Consider the following 21,391-nt stretch of genomic DNA (forward strand, 5'->3'; position numbering starts at 1 on the left):
CGGATCAAGTGTTGGTAATACCGAGGAGAGAATGAACCGTCGGATCACTACATATCGTGACCGTCGGATTGTAAGTTACAAAATGTACATAGTAAAGAAACACACTTTACCTAACTCTATACTAGACCAAGTTATACTTAACTATTTCCTATGTGTCGGAATATCCTAACAAGTATTGGGAGGCTGTTGGTGGGGCAAATCAAGCATATATATCATGCAACTTGTGTGGGACCAAGATGTCAGGAGGGATTACATGATTGAAATACCATCTGGCTAGACTCTCTGCATATGATGTAGATGTAATGCCTTGTATGGTTTCTAGTGCAGAGGTTACACAAAAAGCTCGTGAAGCAATTGCTGAACAAGACAGAAAGAAAGCTGCTAGGGAGAGGCCAATGGTCTCAGATAGATAGCTGCTAGTTTTATTTGTTTTGCAACTTTTGCTACATATAAGTTTATAACACATGATGATGAAATACTTTTAAAGTTTTATATATGTGAACTTATTTTGTTTGAGTCCTTGATTGGACAATTATCACTATTAGGGATCAGCAGGATATGTGATGTTATTTTGTTTGAGTCCTTGATTGGACAATTATCAGGGATTAGCAGGATTTGGTATCGCCTTTGAAGTTTGATGTATCATTTCTATTTGACATCATATATATCAGTGCCTTCTTCATATTTATGTGCCAATGTGTTTAGTTCATGTTGTTATTGCTTTATATGTTTAGAAACCTGAAAAAAAAATGAATATATTATGCATTTTTTATGCTTGCCGATATTTTGCCGATATTTTTGCCAATATTGCCGATAAGATATTTTCTGGACCCTCACCGATATTTTGCCGATACCGATATTTTCAACACTGATCCAAATTACTATCATTATATTTTTTACTTCAAGTCCGAGCTCAGGAAAAGGGAATACAGGTCTGTAGCAGCATATCTTCTGTGATATCCAAGTTACTATGACAACATGTTTTATGTGAAGTTAAACCACTGTGGAATTCAAACTTTCTGCGGAAATATATGTTGGCCATCTGAGTTTAATATGATACTATAGAGATGTGAGACCTAGAAGAGAAGTCCGTCACATTTAACTACTATACCTGAGCCTAGTTCAAAGTATAAAACATCTTTGTGAACATATTTCATGATGAATCTATGAAAGACTATTCAAAATATAAAAGTTCATATCTTTGAGAAATATTTGTATACAAAGGACCAAAGTATACTCCTTCAAATACTATATATCTGTGGAATCCTGTGAACAAAACAAAGTACCCATGTAAATTCCGTGACATATGAATTGCAAGAGGCACAATACCTCTGTGATGTGAAGGGCTAGAAAAGAGACCTAGAATACGTGCAAAGATCTGTGACATATACTATTTCTCCAAGAAAGTCCGAATCTAAAGGCTACTACAGGAGGAAGTATTATTCGAATCATCCATCACTAATGTATAATCTAGACAAATTATATCAAAAGGAGAAGTATCATCTCTGAAACAATCTGATATATAATGTGAAAAGTTTTTAGAAGTATAGAAGCAGTGAATATTATTATCTACAAAATGGTACGGGCCACAAGAAGACTAATATTAGCTACAGGAAGAATACTATTTTTTGGAAAGATAGACCTATAACATGAGAAATCTGAAGCCTGCACTATATCATGTTGACATTCAATTTGTGACCAAACTGAGCATCCTTATGAAGCATCCAAAGTTTGAGCAACATGAGAAGGTTAAAAGAAGGTATCTCCTTGCACTACAAAATCAAAGGCAAGTTCTTTGACAATCCACTACAATTGGGATTTACTATCAAATACATAGAGACAAGGTTCTAAGGAATATAGTTCTGCGATTATACAAAAGAAGAACATTACTCTGCAATTTTTGATAAAAATTGATGACATTCACAAAGGTCACCCTAGTATGGTATACAATCTATAGAAGAAACCGATTATCAAAGACCGAGACAAGAGGTCCAAATCATCTAAATTATTTATCTGGCAAGTATCATTAATGAAGTTTGGGCATAAGCAGAACTATGTGTTTTGTGGAGAAAGGTATGAATCCTATCTGTGCAATTGAGATGCGAATCAATAGATAAGTTTGCTAGAAGAACCGAAAGTATATGCATATAGATTACATCTGCAATAATCTGAATATATAGTGGAAGGAACAAAAACCATATGGATCATCTCGAAGGCATGTAAACGTACAATAGATGAAGATATACAAAGCAATATCTTCCTGTGACATTCATGGCAACATACCTGAGTTTATTATAAGACCTTTACTATCACAATGGATGAGGTATCTAGAGAATAGCAGTATGACAACTTGTGTCCAAAAAATTACATAAGACAACTCTTTTGAAGATCGAAACCTTCCAGAATTCATCTCCTTGGTTTGTATCCTAAGTTTGAAGACCGAGACATTGGATTTCTATGGATGAACTGTGATTTGAAGCTTATCTGCGGTCATGTTACTCATATCTCCTCTCTTTACATAATAGAAGAATGAATGCCATCAATGAAGCTGACCTGTTTGAAAGGAACCAAGACAAAGAAAGCAGCTTGACTAAATTTCTGTGGTTGAAAGGGTTGAGGCACCTTTATTGAAGAAAGTTGACTCTTGATAATTGAAAACAAGTCAAAGGACCAGATCCTTGCAAGGAAAATAGGTAAGGTTGCAGAGGTATGTATAATTTCTGTGGGCATTTTATGATCTATGTTGTTAATATTAAGTTCACTAGGTCATGGTAATGATCACTTGAAAGCTATAAAAAGGGTCTGCATAAATATATATTAGACACCATGACATATAAGAGATCGTTGATAGTAGTTCATTGCATATGAAGACTAGGTCTTGTGAGCAAGAAATGAAATAGATAAAAGACACGTCAATAGTATCTTTAGGGTGTTTCAGCATACTTGTAGAAGTTTCACAATTCTTGAATAACAGGTCTTGGTGACTATGGAGGATCTAGGGTTCATAAACCATAGCTAAGATTGGGATTAGAAAACACTACAAATAGAAACCCTAACTAATTGTTTTTGCTGTAAAAATGAAAACCTAGTTCCTATGTTTGACAGGAATGACAAGGTTGGTGAACGGGTCCAAGATTAAGAGGGAGCTAACTCTCTTCAAAAAGATAAGTACCCTACATTTCCTTGATTACCACTATTGCTATTTTATCTTTGTACTTTGCCTTTTTGTTCTTTCATAGTTTTCTAATAAAGGTTGCAGATCAAGTCAAGATCTATCTAAGCTTGATCAGTAGATGGAAGAGTTGAGAGAACGTGGCAAAGCATGAAGATTAAGAAGGAAGAAGGAAAAGTCGATTAGATGGCAAGAAGTTCACCTACCTCAGCTGAAAAGAGGGAAATTTGATTGGTTCGATTGACTAGTACTAACGCTGCTAGAGATACTACTGATATTTGGCAGCTAATATGATGTGAAACTAGACAATGTGAAGGAAGTAATATTGACTTCAGAGGGAGCCAGAGGCAGAAATTGAGATCTTGGATGGATACAATATTAATTAACGATTTAATAGATAACCCAAAGAAGTTTATGATAAAAAAAAGAACAGAAGATGACAAGATCCTTTGGCAGGAAGTTGAAGAGTTCTGATATTGTTGTCCCAACAGCTGATTGATCCAGGAACACATTAATTAACAATACTGATGCTGATATAATTTCTTGAAAAACCATGAAAGAAGAAGATGTGAAGGCTTGAGCAATCAATTGAGAAGAAGTTTGGCTCCATAAGATGTTTGATGACATGTTAGAGCTACAAGAAGATTGAGTAAATCCATGAAGGTTGAAGCTCGTTATGATGTGATGCAGATAGGATCCAAGCAACTACAATATATTTCCATGAAACAACATGTAGCCGATGCTTTGATGAATATTTTGGTTGTTCCTCCCTATTTGAGAGGGAGTGAGGATTACCTCCCTGGTTGAGAGGGAGTGATGGTGGACATTGTATTCTCCATGTGTCATGCACTATGGCCAAGACTAATAGCTGTAAGCCTAGTGAAGGCATTGGTAGGGAGAATGGAGGATTGGATAAGCATTTGGGACTGATACTCCTTGAGGAATGGTATCCAAGATAGGAGTAGTCTTGAGGACCAATACTCTTTGAGGATTGGGAATCCAAGATAAGAGTAGTCCTAAGGACCGATATTCTTTGAGGATGGGGTGATATCCAAGATAAGAATAGTCCTGTAAGGACATACTTGGTGAACATCCAGATGGGGTATGTGCCTTGAGAGGCGGTGGTGGTGTCCAAATATATGCCTCCTAGCATTGTGCTTTGATCTAGTGGAGAGATAGAGCTTGTCAGTCAAGGCCTTGCTATTTTATAATTGACAATGTTGGTTATGATGATGCTTATCAATTCGAATCATTCTTATGAGAATATTCCAATTTGAGAGTATCCTTGTATCATGTGGTGTGATTATCAATACCTTCTTTGTTAAGAGGGAGTGTTGAAAAATATAACTAGGTTCCTTTTATATAATTATCATTATATCAATATCTATTTCATGTAAAAGCAAAAAGAAGAAAAATAAATTTATTATTATTATTAATATTATTTTCTAGTTAAGCATGTTCTTCATACTTCTAGGGGTTATTGAGTCAAAAGAAAATTTGTCACGAGTCAAAGTCCCATTTGGAATATTTGTAAAAAAATAATTTTTTATTTATTTTGAGTCAAAAGAGGCAATTTTGTCACCACAAGACCAAGTCGGCCAACCTATAAGTTGTGTCTCTTCATATGGTCGAACAAATATATATTGTCAACTGTGCCCCACATTTTGGCAACTAATTCGATTTTTGTGCAAGCAAGAAGAAGAAAATCAACAAAATAAAAGGAGAAAGAGCGCAGTCCAAAGAGAAAGAAAGTCTTGTTTTCTGCCGTAATCTGTCCACACGTGCGAGTATTCTCTGTGGTTTTTCAAAGCTATTACATGGTCGAAATTTCAAGGCTTGAAATTTCAGCGGCCAAATTTTTAGATGACCAAAATTTAGAAATTTGACCAGCGTTGACTTTGATGACTTTGATTTGGTGGAAGAGACTTGGAGGAGGGCTAACTTGGGTTCTTTGTGGCTGTCTTGGTCTTGGTCTTAGGTCCTGAATATCTCACTTTGATCTGATTATATAAGAAGCTTTTCTTGGGTTTCCCCCTTGTGGGGTTTTCCCTTGCTTGAGCCTAATTTCCTGTGTTATTTGTCTCTTGTGATCTTCATATTTTGTATTTGGGTAATTGCTTGATGAATAAGAATGTAATAAATTAAATAAGAAGCTAGCAACCATTCACAAGTAATTATCAAGTTAGAGATAATTTTCATGCTTGTTGTTGCCGCCTTGCATACACACCTAAGTTGGTGAGAAAAGCCCTTAACCCCACAAGGTGTGGTTGGTGGCAAAATCAAGAGATGGGGTTGTCACCTATTCCCAACTCTCTCCATTTAATCTCTCTCCTAGGCAAGCTAAGGGAGGCGATCCCTAAATGAAAAGCTAAGTTAAAAATGTGATGTAAGGTTTCTAGGAGATGCCAAGATTAATTTGGATTACTTGAGATTATGAGCAAATATGATGAGCAATATGAAATGAAATATACTTCAATAACCATCAACACATAAATAAAAGATGAGCATGTAAGATCAGTGCCTTCAATATTGCTTAAAATAATTAATACTTGCTCAAGAAAAATGAAACGTTTCAAATTGAAACACAAATAACCCTATCAATCAAACAAAAAATGTTAACAAGATATAATATCACATGCAAGATATAAAATCTGCTTTCAAGAAATGCTTTTCAAAATATATAATCATTCATAAATCCAAAGCATGTATGGAAGCAATATAGAGTGACTTGTAAAGGAAACAATTTAAACTTTACTTGCGAAAATAAACAAGATGATACTTTCCTAAATAAGATATTCAATTCAAAACATATTCATCAATGACAAGTACATGGATAATTTGCAAGTAAAATAGTAAAATGTGTTGGTATGAAATGCACCTAAACTAAGATTAAATGCTTGAGCCTAATTTCCTGTGTTATTTGTCTCTTGTGATCTTCAAATTTTGTATTTGGGTAATCGCTTGATGAATAAGAATGTAATAAATTAAATAAGAAGCTAGCAACCTAAGTTGCACGAAACGGGGAAACGCGGAAGCGAAACGAAACGGGGAAGCGAAACGAAACGCGACCTCCCCAAATTTTGGAAACGGGGAAACGCGAATATATATAATAATATATATATATATATATATTAAAAATATTTAAAAATTATTATTATATACCTGGAAACCCTACCTGGAAACCCTAAAAAAAAAAAAAAAAAAAAAAAAAAATTAAAAAACAAGTGTTTTTTTGGGGGAAACGTGGCACATATGGCCTGGAAACGAGTTTCCGGCCGTACGGCCAAGTTTCCGTTTCGGGAAACGTGGCCGTACGGCCGGAAACGCGTTTCCAGGCCGTACGGTACGGGGAAACGAGTTTCGTTTCGTTTCCCCTGGGGAAACGGACCCCCTGCCCACGTTTCCTGCAACTTAGCTAGCAACCATTCACAAGTAATTATCAAGTAAGAGATAATCTTCATGCTTCTTGTTGCTGCCTTGCATACACACCTAAGTTAGTGAGAAAAGCCCTTAACCCCACAAGGTGTGGTTGGTGGCAAAATCAAGAGATGGGGCTATCACCTATTCCCAACTCTCTCCGTTTAATCTCTCTCCTAGGTAAGCTAATGGAGGGGTCCATAAAGGAAAAGCTAAGTTAAAAATGGGATGTAAGGTTTCTAGGAGATGCCAAGATTAATTTGGATTACTTGAGATTATGAGAAAATATGATGAGCAATATGAAATGAAATATACTTCAATAACCATCAACACATAAATCAAAGATGAACATGTAAGATCAGTGCCTTCATTATTGTTTAAAAATAAATAATACTTTCTCAAGAAAAATGAAATGTTTTAAATTGAAACACAAGTAATCTTGTCAATCAAACAGAAGATGTTAACAAGATATGATATCACATGCAAGATATAAAATCTGCTTTCAAGAAATGTTTTTCAAAATATATAATTATTCATAAATCCAAAGCATGTATGGAAGCAATATAGAGTGACTTGTAAAGGAAACAATTTAAACTTTACTTGCAAAAATAAACAAGATGATACTTGCATAAATAAGATATTCAATTCAAAACATATTCATCAATGACAAGTACATGGATAATTTGCAAGTAAAATAGTAAAATGTGTTGGTATGAAATGCACTTAAACTAAGATTAAATGCAATTATCTTGGTTAATTTCAATGTTGCTTGGGAGCGGGGAGCGGGAGCGAAAACGGGAGCGGGAGCGACCATTTTCAGAAGCTCCCGGTTTGGGAGCGAATCCGGGAGCGATTTTTTAAAAATATATATATATATATATATTTTTATATTTTTTAATTTTTGATACATATATGTCAACAAAAACATGTAGAATGATGAATTAGACATAAAAAACATAAAAAAACATAGATTGATCATTGAACCATATCACATCAATCATCTAGAAATTATAATCGTCATCAACCATGTCCACAAGTTAGTAAAATACATATTACAACTGCAACATATTGAGTCTCATGAATCATGATTCATCAAATTCAATCTTAAAGTTTCAACTTCAAGCTTTCAAAATTGAAAATTCAATAACATTTATCATCATTGATCACCAAAGTTGTACTTGTAAGCTGAGTTTAACCATTACAAGAAGTAATATCTAAGATTCTAAGATATTTGTAAATCCTAAATTCTAACTGTTAACATGATATGAAATGTTATAAATCTATAAAATGAAACATGAATAATGAAATGAAATGAAACAACTTTAGTCTTTCACGAAGCATCATATTCATAATTCACATCATTACCAATGAGATATAATTGCCAAGGCCCAACTTCAAACTTCAAATTTTCATTGTCACAGTGATATATTGTTTACAAAAAATATCATTATGATATGAAAGAGTCAAGAGTCAAGGACTCAAAACTCAATAGTTATGAAAACTAAAGTCTAATAGAAACTAAAAAAGACAAGTAAACTGTAAATCAAAATCTACATGTGGCCCTTGCCACGAGAGTCTCTAGGAGTATAAGCAGGTCGTGGTGGTCTTCTAGGAGTCTCCCGCACCGACCGACGACCAGAACTAGAACCTCCACGTGAGGGTGTAGATGGAGGTGGCGACAGCAAAGGAACAAGACTCGGACCTCGAGCACTGCTACTGGATGGTGGAGGTGGAGGTGGCATGGCTACTGCAGCTGCTTCATCTTCATCCCTTACAAGTTCCTCTTCCAGTTCTTCAATGTGTACAATGCCATCCTCCAAATTGTCATCCTCTGGGTGATTGTCCCAAATTTTATATGTGGGATCCTCATAAGCCCGATCACAGTAATGACTCAACAACCTCAAGTTGTAGTGCACATAAACCAAGCTTTCTGCTCGATTTTCATTGAGTCTGTTTCTTTTCACATTATGTATGTAGCTGTAGGTGCTCCAACACCTCTCTGCAGAAGAAGTATTTACAACCTGTGAAAGAACATTTTTTGCCAATTTTGGCAAAAGTCCATGCCCGCCATATGTTTCCCACCATGTGAGAGTATCAAATCTATCTTTGTCGTCCATTGCATGGAAGTTACCATGCAAACCAGTGCCACTGAAGTATCTGCCTATTTCAAAGCGCACAACGGCACATTCCTCCCTGTCAGGTACCAACTTTTCTAATGCTTCCAAATATCCTTTAGTTACCTCTGGATCTAAATGGGGTTTGGTCCTAACCCCACCCCTTGCTGCAGGTTGGCCCAACCAAGATGTAGAGTAGTATTTTGGTGTAAGGATATACGCCAAGCAATGTAGTGGAAGATTAAGCCTATTCCACCGTTCACACACACAATCATGAATCAGTTTGTACAAGTTGGGATCTCTATTATGAACAATGTCTTTTATTTCCCCCAACATGGTATCCATTTGCTCATACACCTCGCCAATCACTGGTTTGTCTGTATCTGCAAACCGAATCATGTGATAAATTGGCTTGGTGAAATCCAATACCTGCCTCACACTTGTCCAAAACTGCCCATCAAGAGCGGCCTCCTCCACCATTTCAAAACCTGCCATGTCAGCTACATTTGTAGCCCTTTCCTTTAATACCTACCAATGTGGACTTGATACCATGCTAGCTAATGCCTCTCTTACCTTCAAAAGGCGCCTGAAGGTGAGGTAATAGCTACCAAATCTGGTCTTCGCAATCTTCAACAACTCCAATCTCGAGTGACTGCGGAAAAGGCCATGGGTATTGCTATGATTTGTAATAAATTTTATCATTTGTTTGCCTTTCTTGTACAAATCAGCAATCCATTGGTATTGTTCATTTTTGTTTTTGACAATATCATGCAACAGAAGGTTCAATGTGTGAACCAAACATCCAGACCAAAATATGTTGGGGTATTTATCCTCAATAATTGCTCCCACTGCCTTACAATTAGGAGCATTATCAGTGATGACTTGGATGACATTGTATGGGCCAATACGCTCAATTGTTTCAAGTAATGCTTCTGCAATGTTGATGGCGGTCTTGAACTTGTCTGAGTAATCATGTGCAGCTAGAAAGATGGGACCACTAACAGACACAGCAAAAACACTTATCAATGGCTTGCCTTTTACATTTGTCCATCCATCAGATAAAATGGACACCCCATGGTCAGTCCAAGAACTTGTCATTCTATTCAAAGAATGTGATATTTTTGCTTTTTCATGATCAAGGCCAACGGTTCTTGCCTTGTCATACCCAGGGCTCTTGTATCCTTTAGGGGCATCATTTATGGCAGAAACCATTTCGTGCCAATAAGGTGAGCGAAGAACATTGAATGGTATCCCACATGCATAGAGAAACCTATAAACCTTTGAATCCACATCATTCCTACACCCCTCATCAAGGAAATCTGATATGGTTCTACGCCTTAAAGATGATGACCCTGTGCCTCCGTATCCACTGCCTTGGGAGGATGCTGAAGGAGTTCTTTGTGATTGTGAGCTTGGTTCAAAGAAACCCCTTGAATTTTTTGATCTGTATTGGGCTTCCTCCTCTTCCCTTATGTATTTGGCTCTATCTGCTGCTGACACCGCTATACAAGTTTTGATTCCTATTTGTTTGTCTCCATCCCATGGCCTTTTCCCGCAGAGGTGTCTTCTAGCACGGGTGTATGAACCTGTGTAATCAGTGTTGCAATGGGGGCAATGAAATTTAGTGGTTCCACCCCCTCTCCCTGTTTCAGCCCTGTTAACATATTTCCACAATGGAGTTTGGTCTTGTTTAAGTTTTTGAGGGTCATGTTCACCCTCCTCCAGCTCCTTCTCACCGGGGTTTTCACCAATTTGACTTTCTCCAGCTTCTTCATCCCCCTCTTCAGTTTGGCCCCTCCGTTTCCTACTCTCCAGCACCATAATAACCATAAAAGGGACCAGGAAGAGGAAAATGCCCAGAAATATAGCCAAGTCCATGGTGTTTGATGTTTGTAAGGTTTTGATTCAAGAATCTGCAAATTAATTTAATTTATTGGGATTAATTAATTTAATTTAAATTCATTATTTTTAAACTCAATAAACTAAATTAAACTAACTAAATTACTACCTAACTAACTAAACTAACTAAATTACTAAGCTACTTACCTTTGCAGGCTTGCTCCTCGCTCCTCGGCACTTGCTCCTCGCTCCTCAGCGCTTGCTCCTCGCTTCTTTGCTCTTGCTCTTGCTCCAAACTCTTGCTCAATGAAGTAACAATGAAATTTTTTTAGGCCCATTGGCCTTTTAAAACCAATTTTTTTTTTTATAAAATGCGATTTTTTTGGCATCCGTGGAAATTTTTTCCGCCGGATTGCTCCCGGCGCACGTCGAAACGCTCCCGGAGCGATTTTTAACGCCCGAGAGCGATCGCTCCCCGATCCCTCCCGGGCGTTAAAAATCGCTCCGGGAGCGACGAAGCGATCGCTCCCTGAAATGTTCCCGAACAGGGCAGGGAGCGCAAATTTTTTTTAGGGAGCGCCTCGGGAGCGGGTTCGAGGGGGGGGGGGGCGCTCCCCCGCAACTATGTAATTTTTTATTAAGGTTCTTTAAACGCAAAGTTCCCTCTTGTTGTTCTGATAAGTGTTTCTTGAGTTATTTCTTTGTGACTTTAGTCTTCTTCACTTGCGCAAGTAATCTTTCGACGTGGTCCTTGAGACGAGAATTTTCTTTTAATTTTAATTTTAATGGCCAAAGGCCTAGAAAAATGGAGAAAAGGAGAAACTCCCAAATTCTGAGCAAAATGCTTCAATTGTACAACAACACGGTTGACGAATTTCGATAGCCAAGGACCTGGATCGGAGAACGAGCTCTGTGCACCGGTTAAGCAACCTAGAGGACCAAACTGCCCTGATACCAAATGAAGCCAACAAAGTTCCCTCTAAAGATTAATTACTCCAAAAGACGTGGAATGTCAAGATATCCATGAGGATACAAATATTATATAAAATATGAATAAGAATAAGAATGATAATGATTTACAAATGAGAACAAGAGGCTTGCTTATATATGCAAGTGTCTCTTCATGAAGAGTCATGTCTCATTTAGACATGCCTCTTCAACCTAACTACTAATTAAATCATTATTTATGATTATTATTGTTTACATTATTTTACATTATTTATATATATTTTATTCGTTACACTATTTTTAGGCATGCTGTATATGGCAAGATTGCCCTTTCTGTTGCGAGTGTTTGATGCCTTCTCCTATTGTTTAGAGAGTTTCCTATTTTGGCATATCTAATTTTAGTAGTATAAGGTAGTAGTTTGAGGGCTTGACACATAATAGCAATTTTGAATAGACAAGTGGCAAGAAGTTGGATGAGTCATCAATGAGGTGGCAAAGGACAAGTTGACATGGCAATTAAGCAATTTTATTTTTCTCTCTCCTCCTATTTTCCCTCCCCATTCCATATTTTCTATTCTACATTCGCTCTCATCTTTCCTCTCTTTGGTCTCCTGAATTGTCTCCCATTTTCTCACCCTTTTCCCTATTCTTTTTCCTAAGTTCCGTTCTTTGTTTCACTTCACAAAATAATTTAACCCCTAAATTTAACCTAAGTCGAATTGTTTAAAAAAGAGTAGAGGAAAATTAGCCAAGTTGAATTGCCTAAATTAACTTGGGATATTTTCATGATAAGAATTTTTTCCGATACTAAGGAAAAACAACTCAAGTCAAATTGGCTAAATTAATCTCGAGTTGTTTTTGTCTTAGCCCACTTGAAGTTACTTCAGTTCAACTCAAGCAGGGCTACTTAACTCAGTTTCTTCTGCAATCAGAGCTCAGTCAATTTGACAATTTGACAATGCACAGTGATAGCCAATAATGGAAACTCGATCTCTCTTTCTCTTGGGCACAAATTGCAAAAAGAAAATACTATACGTATGGTTATGGTTGGAAGGCCAACTTTTCGAACTTGAATTGTCTTGAGCAAAGCAACCAACCTTCTCTCTTCTCTTCTTCATTCTTATCCCTCTTCTAGCTCTTATTATTTTGTGTCTAGATATTATTGTATTCAAGTTCTGTGATAGTCGTTTTGGTGCAGCCAACCTTTTGGCTTGTGCAGAATAAAATTCAATTTTGATCTCCTTACTCTGGTTTGTTTGATTCAATGATATTTTGTGCTATTTTTTAAGAGTTGTTTCAGCTATTTATTTGGGCAATTAGAGACTTAGATAATCTTTCTTCTTACACTATTTTTCCATGTAAAAGACTGCTTTGCAAAGGACCATTCCACACTCTAAACTTAAGAATGTTTACACTCTCGTTTGGCCACTAACTTGCTGGCCAAACAACCTTTATCTTCCTGTTTTTTGAGTGTTATATTGCAGATTTACAGGTTAAAACAGAAGGTACAAAGACTAGGGACACTCCCTTGAGGTTGGCAAGCACAACCCAAATCGAGAGGGAGATTTACTGGTGACACTTAGGGCAGATTTTTCTATATGGTCGCTGATTTTTACTCTGATGTTTAAAGTTTATATCAGTTCATGGGGTGTAAAAATTAGTGCTAACAATACTTAAGTTTGAAACCATGTCCAAAAACTCTAGCAGTAACATTTCCAAAAAAACACACTGAACTGTCACATCCTTACCATGCAATGCACACATCAAGTTAGTAATGACAACTTTGTGAAATTTACTTCAAACAATTGAACCTTTGTGAAGCAAAAGTCACCACTGAACTTTATATTGAAAGAAGTACAAGCCTTCCAGTATCAGAATCCCTGACACCTCAGAGATCTTACCACTGAATGTCCAACGTCCCATAATTAATTTAAACAAGTACCAATATCAGAGGAGGGCCTAATCAATTGATAAAGATATTTTGTCTCATAAATGTAAAATATGCTTCCCAGTGTTCCATCTCCAATCCCTACATACCAGGCCTTCCCCATGCATCGTATTTTATATAAACAGTTTGTTGAATTATGCAGCAGAAACCCTTTAAAAGAGCCTTGTCAACAGCGGTAGATTTTGAGCACAATTTAGAGTCCTCCATGTTGAAATATGTAACTGGGTTCGGTCTTCATAATAACATGTAATCATGATTTTATATATTTGATGAGAAAACTAAATTTATTACTATTGTTCTTGAGGCATGGGTTTCATGCCCATGGAAATTTATTTTTAGCTCAAGCTCCCATTGTGAGCTCCTAGGGCTTGTATTTGAGTCTACAAGTCATTAAGTCATTGTCATGTATGATAGACCCATTTGGGGGCATGTTACATATTGTAAAAGAAATTATTTGAGTCAAAATAAAGTCAAATGACCCCCAAGACCTCGTCAAGTGCTAACAATCAAGTCAGCCTATCTAGAAGGTGAGGTTTGAGGGCTCAAGATAGCCTATATAAAGGAGTACTCAGAACCATTTAAGATTACACTCATTGAAGCATCAAAGGAAGTTCGACAAGACAGAAAAAGAAGCCTAATACCTAGCAAAGAAAGGAGAAGGAAGAGCGAAGCATTCTAGATCTGTTTTGGGCTATATTCCTCCACATGTGCGAAGGTTAGGGCATCATCTTGCAGCAGAAGATAATTAATTGTAGTCACTCCAAGAGAGCCGAAGTTTTGGGTTAAAGAAGGTCTCTCTAGCAAGCCAAATTGTCAAGGAAGGGAAGTCAAGTCAAGCGAAGAAGAAAGGAGGAAAAATTGTCCATTTTCAAGCCACACATGTGACCTAGGGTTTCTGCAGAAGAAGCTGAAATTGCAGGTCTGCAACAAGAAGTCAAAATTCTGAGGTAGGGCCGAAATCTGAAGTTATGGAACAAGTTTGACCAGCATTGACTTGAAGGAAGAAAAGTTCATCAAGAAGAAGCTTTGAGTTGGTCTTGGAGGGGTTTTTGGTTAAGGGTCTAGGTCTTGGAATTCGCCAATTGAAGATTCTATAAGAAGAAAGAATTCTTGTGAGTTTTCCCCTCAGAGGGAAGAGGTTTTGATCCTGGCTGATTGCCTATATCTTGTGTCCTTTGTCTTATTGTTCTTTATGGTTTCATAGTTGTTTGATGAAGAAAACACTAATAATAAAACAAGTGAAAGAAGAAACTAATAAAAATACACCACAAACAATGATCAAGAAAGAGAAACTATCCTATGTTGCTGTCCCTAGATTTCTCAATACTGCATGTGTGCCAGTACGCGGTGTCTTGATTCTGCAGGTTCTTCCAAAGAAACAAGTGTTTCCTCGTAAGACTTTTACTTGCATAATTTGGCGAGAGCTCAATTTGCTTCCCTGGACACTGGGATGTCCATATTGGTCGGATGCTAGATCCTTGGGATCACGAGGTCCTTGATATTGCAAACAGAGGAAGTCAAAGTTTGTCTGTTATGCCACTCAGACTCTCTTGAGTACAACCAAACCTGAAATCATAAAGGCCTTTGCATTATGAATAATGCCATCTATCTGAACCATGAAATTTAAGGTTGCACTGATACCTACCAAGGGGAATCTCATTCCGTTGCTTGTATCACACATTTGTAGCAAGGGTCACTCGAGTTTTTACGTTAGGGATGCCCAAGGCCCCTAGATCTCAAGATAAGGTAGAAATGCCCCAAGCGACCAAGGGAAGCCCCTTTACCCCTTCCTACTTTGCCCAAAGAAGGCTCTTGAGAACATGCTCCAGTGCTTTACATGCTGAGTGAGAAGGAAACATACATGAATAGTAATACACATGTTCTAGAGATTGTGTTCGCAACTGTAATTCTTCTAGCAACTTGCAAGTTGGAAAGGGACCAAGCTTAAATTTTCTTTTGAGATTTTTCCATGATCCACTTTCATTGATATGCAAGAGAAATGTGCGCACCATGTTGAGAAATCTATAGGGAAATAGTTAGGATGATTTCTCTTTAGCTTGATACTTGCTTGTGATGTCTTTTTACCTTTTCTTACTTATTAGCTTCTTCTAGAATTATTATATTATTCTTATCATCAAACAACTACCAAACCAGGAAGATCAATAATGCACAAGAACACAGGATATAGGCTGCAAGCTAGCGTCAAAACCTTTCCACTTGAGAGGAAAACCCACAAATCTCTTCTTTTATAGATTTTTCAATTCATGAATTCCAAGACCTCTAGAGCAAGACCAATACTTTTCCAAGGCCAAGTCCAACGTTCTTGATGATGTGCTTGTTTTGTCCAAGTCAAACCTAGGCAAATCTCTTCCAACAGCACAACTTTGACCCTCCAGCGACATAATTTCAGCCTCTACTTCAGATCTGAAATTTTCTGCCTTATACCAACTATTGCCTCCACACGTGTGAATTTTGGGCTTCCAAGGCTTCATGAGACCTTCGCTTTAGTTTCTCCTTCTAGGGCTTGAGGATGACCTAATGAGCCTTCTTCCTTCAACCTTCTTTCTGCACTTTCTCCAAGTTCAATCCCGTAGCAGCAAAACCCTAACCCAATAGTAGAAACCCTAGTCTCCTTTCTTCGCATGTGTGAAGAGAGAGAGAGAGAAATAACCCAATCACTTAATCTTCATCCTTCTTCTTCCTTCGCTAGCCTTCTTCTTCTTCTCCTTTGCTTACTCGATGAGAGAATGAATTGTGTCCATAGGAGGTCGAGTTCCTTCCTATATATAGGCTTCCGAGGTGGCAGATCGACTTGGTCTTGGAGGGTATTTTAACACTTTTAAATACAAAAATAATCCTTTTTACAAGTTACAATGTGCCCGATGGGGTCTTCATCATATGACAACAACTCTTTTGACTTCTTGACCTAGGACAAATCCTAGAAGCATTCAATGGGCGCTTGACCTCTAAAATAAAAGACCTTGAGCATGAAACCCATGCTTCAAAAATAACAATAATAATTTTTCTTTTATTTTACACTATACAAGACTCAAAAGTATATGAACAATAATATTTTTTCTTTTATTTTACAATATACAAGACTGAAAAGTACATTTCATATTTATGAAGACCGAACCTAGTTACACATATTTCAACACACCAAGTAGGATTCCCAAATACCATATGATCACACCAAGTCTTCTGCACTTCCTTTTATGATTCAACCAGTGTGAGGGATCCTTCTGCCCAATAAGAAAAATCTCTGTCCTGTCCTCACTTACAACTGCCCCAACAGCTTCTAGATAAGCTTCCAAATATAAGAGAGTGCTCTCCATGGATTGTTGTGTCTCTAGGTTACCTGTTGGACGCAGAATGGAAGGGAACTCATTGTCCACTTTGGAGATGATTCAGCTCTAATACATTTGGATATTAATTTGGATCCCTCAACTATGAAGAGATGTAGATATCACATGACGGGCTATGATTTCCATGTTCATCCGCCATAAATATTTCGATGTTTACAAAAGAATGAGCGAAAGTGAAGTTCTCATAATTGTCACATGCTTTACCTTTCTATAGCTTGGAACTTTTCTGTCATGTATGTCACATGTAATTGGAGCTTTGTTATTTTCTGTAATGTGTTGTTCGAAAAGTTCATTAAGTTATTGTTATCTTCTGCTCAGTGGGTGCAGTACGAATTGTTCGTACTCTGATTACTACGATATTTCTAAGGTATCTTTCTATCATAATACTCGCAAGCTATTCATATAGAAGCTAACATTTCTGCTTATTTTTCAGTGTGCTATGAATTTCATGTCAGCGAGTGTTCCTAATGGTCTTGGTTTTGGTGGGCAAGTAAACCATTTCGGACTCTTTTTGTCGGAATCGTTTGACTGGGGTCATTCATTTGAGTCTGTTACATATAAAGGTCCCCGCTTGACCAAAACGGCAACCATTTTCCCTGAAGTCATAGAATGCTGGGGAGTAGTTGTTAAAGGAAATGATCAGGAAACTCTAAATGCTGTGAAAGGCACAGTGCTGGAGCGATTCAAAGAAGATCGTAATTTGTTGAATATGATGGGGATTGCAAATTCAAGTGATCAGTAGACTGGATTATGCAGCAATTCAGTAGTGCAAAGATTGTGAGAAGGCTTCTCCAGGTGGCATATTTGATTGTGACATTTATGATTTCACTTATTTCACAGCTCTCCTCTCTCCCTTAGACGTCCCTATGTACTTTATGGTTACCCCTCGTCATTGTTCTCTTTCTGACACCTTAATTGCCAGAGGAATAAAAAACCCAGTATCATATCCTTAAATATCGAGGATTTAGTTCCACGTTAAAATGACATTCTCTCATGGTAAAATGAAGGCCTGCTTCCAGTAGTCAGTTGTTCATGGCTTACATTTCCTACAATTGTATTATATGTATATTCCTTCCATGTTAATGTGTGCATTTTAATGAATAAACTATGCTGAAACAAACTTTTTAAATAATTAATATGTGGCCTTCTTATCTATTGGATTATTTTATGGGCTCTTTTTAGGCATCGGGCACCATGATATCTGGAAACTGGAAACTGTTTGGTAAGAGAACATGTTCTTCCATTTTTTCTTTCCATGTGAACTAGATTTCATGTTAAATGGAATCCCATGTTTGTGATGAACAGCATATAACGGTAGCAAAGCTTTATTGGAGTATATTTGGCTACATTAATTTGAAGTTTATGGAATACATTTTAATGAACGCTATGTTAAAAGAAACGTTTTAAACAATTAATATGTTGGCCTATTTATCTGTTGGGTTCTTTGTTTGTTCTTTTCGAGGCATTGGGCTCCACTATATTTAGAAACTGTTTGGCATATGTAAATTGCTATGGATATGCCATTGGTATAGTTAATTTACAGTAGATTTTACAAGTTTCTGCAATCTAGTATTATGCAGTGTCTTACCTAAGAATAAGATGTAAGAAGAATAACAATCCAGGAAAACATTGAAATAACTGAAACTGAAATGAAAAGTTTTAGGGTTTTATCCGAACCTCCTTATTCAGATTCTTTATTACTGTATGAGTCCATCTTCATTGAACATGACCATTAAATAATTAGTTAATAGTCACTAATTGTCAAAATGGTCCATTTTGTTAATAAGGCTCAATTTAGTCAGTGGACTCCCATTATAAATGACTCCTTAGGTAGTTAAGATTTTCAATGGTTAGCTATGGAAGGTTATGTAATGTTTTGTCAAGAATTGTGATTGTATTTGGAGCATTGCTCATGGAGGTTGGCTCCTTGAAGAGGCAATCGACACAACTCCTCTTTTTTATTATCAAAGATATTTTTCTTAGAATTTATCTCATTTTTCTCTTGTTTTCATCAGTTTTGCATTACATTTTATGTGATTTCTCTAAATTTTTGGAGTTATTTACATTGCAAAATGAGTCAAGCAAATAACACACCATCCATAGAATAGAAACAAGATACCACCTAGAAAAATGAGGCATATGCTTTGTTTTTATTCCTTAATGATGAAATGAAAATGCAATGAAAAGGGCATTCACTATGGAGTTGTCATGGACAATGTACATAGTATGGTGTTGCTACAAGATCTTCTACTTCCTTAATTCTACTTCAATATCGCATGCCTACATGTTTTGCTCAACTATGGAACACAAGACAATACCATAAGGGTGGAGTCACCTCCTTTTCCAACGGTCCAATATTTAGTGTGGTATGATAGCCATCTAGGGTTAGTGTTAGGGTTTTTGCATGCCTCCCCCAATTAATGTTTAGGTTTTAGACCCTCTAGAATATTATTGAAAGTACACATGTGACTAGCTCCACATGTGTGAGTAATGTGAGTTGATGTGGCATCCTTGCGATTTTTGATATAGGTTGATCATTGGTAATTTTATTTTCTTTATCCTACATTATTAAAGAAAGATGACCTTTCCTTTACTAAAGTGTTATGATGCATTACCTTCAACTTCTTAGTGAATTCAATGCATTTCCTATCAACGGACGTGAGATATTACCATATGCCTTGGACCAACCCTTATCATGCCTCGAGTCAACCTTTTATTGCCTTATCAAGGGGTCAAGGGTCGGTTCTCATGGGGTTATTTGTATCTTGGTGATCTTTAGGATATGTCAACTTGCAAGAGGCATTATTGCCGCATATGAACTTCGATTGAGGCGATCTTGTGCCATTAGAAGGTGTTTGTTGCACATTGTAAAACTTTCGATTTGTAGAACAATGTCAAGAGGTTGGGAATTTTTTTCCCAAGGCTTTCGCCCCAAAAGCAACATTTAAGGACTCAAATTTGCTTTCAATGGCTCTAAGCCCAAATCACCAATGTGCGACCTACCTTTAAAATGGGTCCTACAAGCAAACAACCCCAATTTCCACCCAAAAAGTACCAAAATAGATGACAATTATAGAATGTTCCATTTGGGATCAACCAATGTTAAAAACATCAACTTGGTGAACAATACAACAACATTGAAGAGTAACAATACAAATTTATGTTGGCAATAGCCTAAGAAACAAAAAATGAAAAGACAAATTTCCCACAAAATAACTTGTTTGGGATTTATTCAGTCAAACCCTTTTGACTTTAAAAAATTCCCAAGTTATTCAAGAGCACTAGTTAAACTCGTGAGCCTTTGGTAAGTTTTTCTTTTTTTTTTTGACAAATTCGGTTGCTATTATAAATCTGAAAAAAAGTGGGAGATTGAGCTCTTGAAATACATGCTGAGGTGCCAAGAAGAGCTAGGGAAGGAGTTATAGCTTAAACAAAATTCCTCCTTAATCCTGCCTTTTGGGCTTCTAAAAACCAAAGACCAAAGGTAAATCCTAAAAAACTGCAGTAATAAATAACAGCATATACAAAGCATCAGTCTATATCACTGTGGTTGATGTGTCGAGCAATGGACTCTTCAGGTTTGTCGTCGGCGCCGACTTGCTTCAAGCTTGACGAACTTGTTGGAGCTGCGTTTTCATTTTCTGCTGTTCATTTTCTGCGTTTCCTTTTCTGCTGTTTCGTTGTTCCTATTGTTCCTTTTCTGCTATTCCTTTTCTACTGTTCCGTTTTTTCTGCTTTAAATAGTGGAGGGGTATATAAATAGAGAAGGGAGAACAGAGGCCTTCGTTTCTCAGGAAAAGCAGAGAAATAAGAACAGGCAAGGAAGGAACTGCAAAGGGAGGAGTATGCGATGGGGGAAAAATAGGAGCAGCCACTGAAAAAGAGCGTTGTGAAACAACATCGATCCAAAATGATCGAAAGAGTCGCGGAACAAGCGAAGATGGGAAGGGAGGCTTGGGGGTAAAGAGAATGCATCCTGGTATAAGTAGCAAGCAAATAGAGAGGTGTGAAGGACAGGATCACGAGGTGAGTGTTGAGGTGGTCACGGATTTTGCACGGGCAACATAGATTCAAAAAAACTGAGGAGATTGTAGGGAGAAAAGGGAGGATTTTCGGCGGCGTGGAGCAGATAGCCTCGGGATTGTTTTTGATTTGGTCAGGGTACGCCCTGAGCAAGATGTGAGTCTTTAGATATGAAATTTTTTTACAAGTCATGGGAATCATGGAAGAAATTGGAATTGTTCCTCGTTGTTACAAAGGATATTTCATTTTGGTCTTATACAAGCTTGGCTGGCGCGTTTATCAGCTTCCCGATTGATGGTTCGAAGGATATGGTAAAATTGGAAATCCTGAGTTTGATTGATCATGACTTGGCATCTGTTGATGGTTTGCTGTAAGAAGATGTTGGAGGCTTTTCGTTTGCTAGTAATTAAACAGATAATGATAGCAGAATTGCCAAAGATCATAGCTTTCTTGATTTCATGAATTTGTAGTTGAAGAATTCCTTGATAGAGCGCCAGAGCCTCTGCTCTGTTGTTTGAAAGGATCCCTAATCCCCACTCAAAGGTGACTAAGGGCTTACCTTGTG

The 21,391-nt window shown here is 37.2% G+C and overlaps 1 protein-coding gene across 3 annotated transcripts in view; it reads left to right on the forward strand.

Annotated features, from left to right (window-relative positions):
* The window catches only part of LOC149199517 (TLD-domain containing nucleolar protein), a 230,361-nt gene extending 212,426 nt beyond the window's left edge, over positions 1-17,935 (forward strand). For all 3 annotated transcript variants that reach the window (XM_089402474.1, XM_089402472.1, XM_089402473.1), the window contains one exon: positions 17,237-17,935. In XM_089402474.1, coding sequence (XP_089258600.1) covers positions 17,237-17,545 — 309 coding nt within the window. In that variant the 3' untranslated portion in view covers positions 17,546-17,935. The remainder of the gene's footprint in view (positions 1-17,236) is intronic.
* Positions 17,936-21,391: the final 3,456 nt, after the last annotated feature.

The sequence above is a fragment of the Pinus tabuliformis genome, chromosome 2_1, assembly GCF_031772625.1.
Source record: "Pinus tabuliformis cultivar Carrire ecotype Pingquan chromosome 2_1, CPIR1, whole genome shotgun sequence".
In the NCBI taxonomy this organism is placed as follows: domain Eukaryota; kingdom Viridiplantae; phylum Streptophyta; class Pinopsida; order Pinales; family Pinaceae; genus Pinus; species Pinus tabuliformis.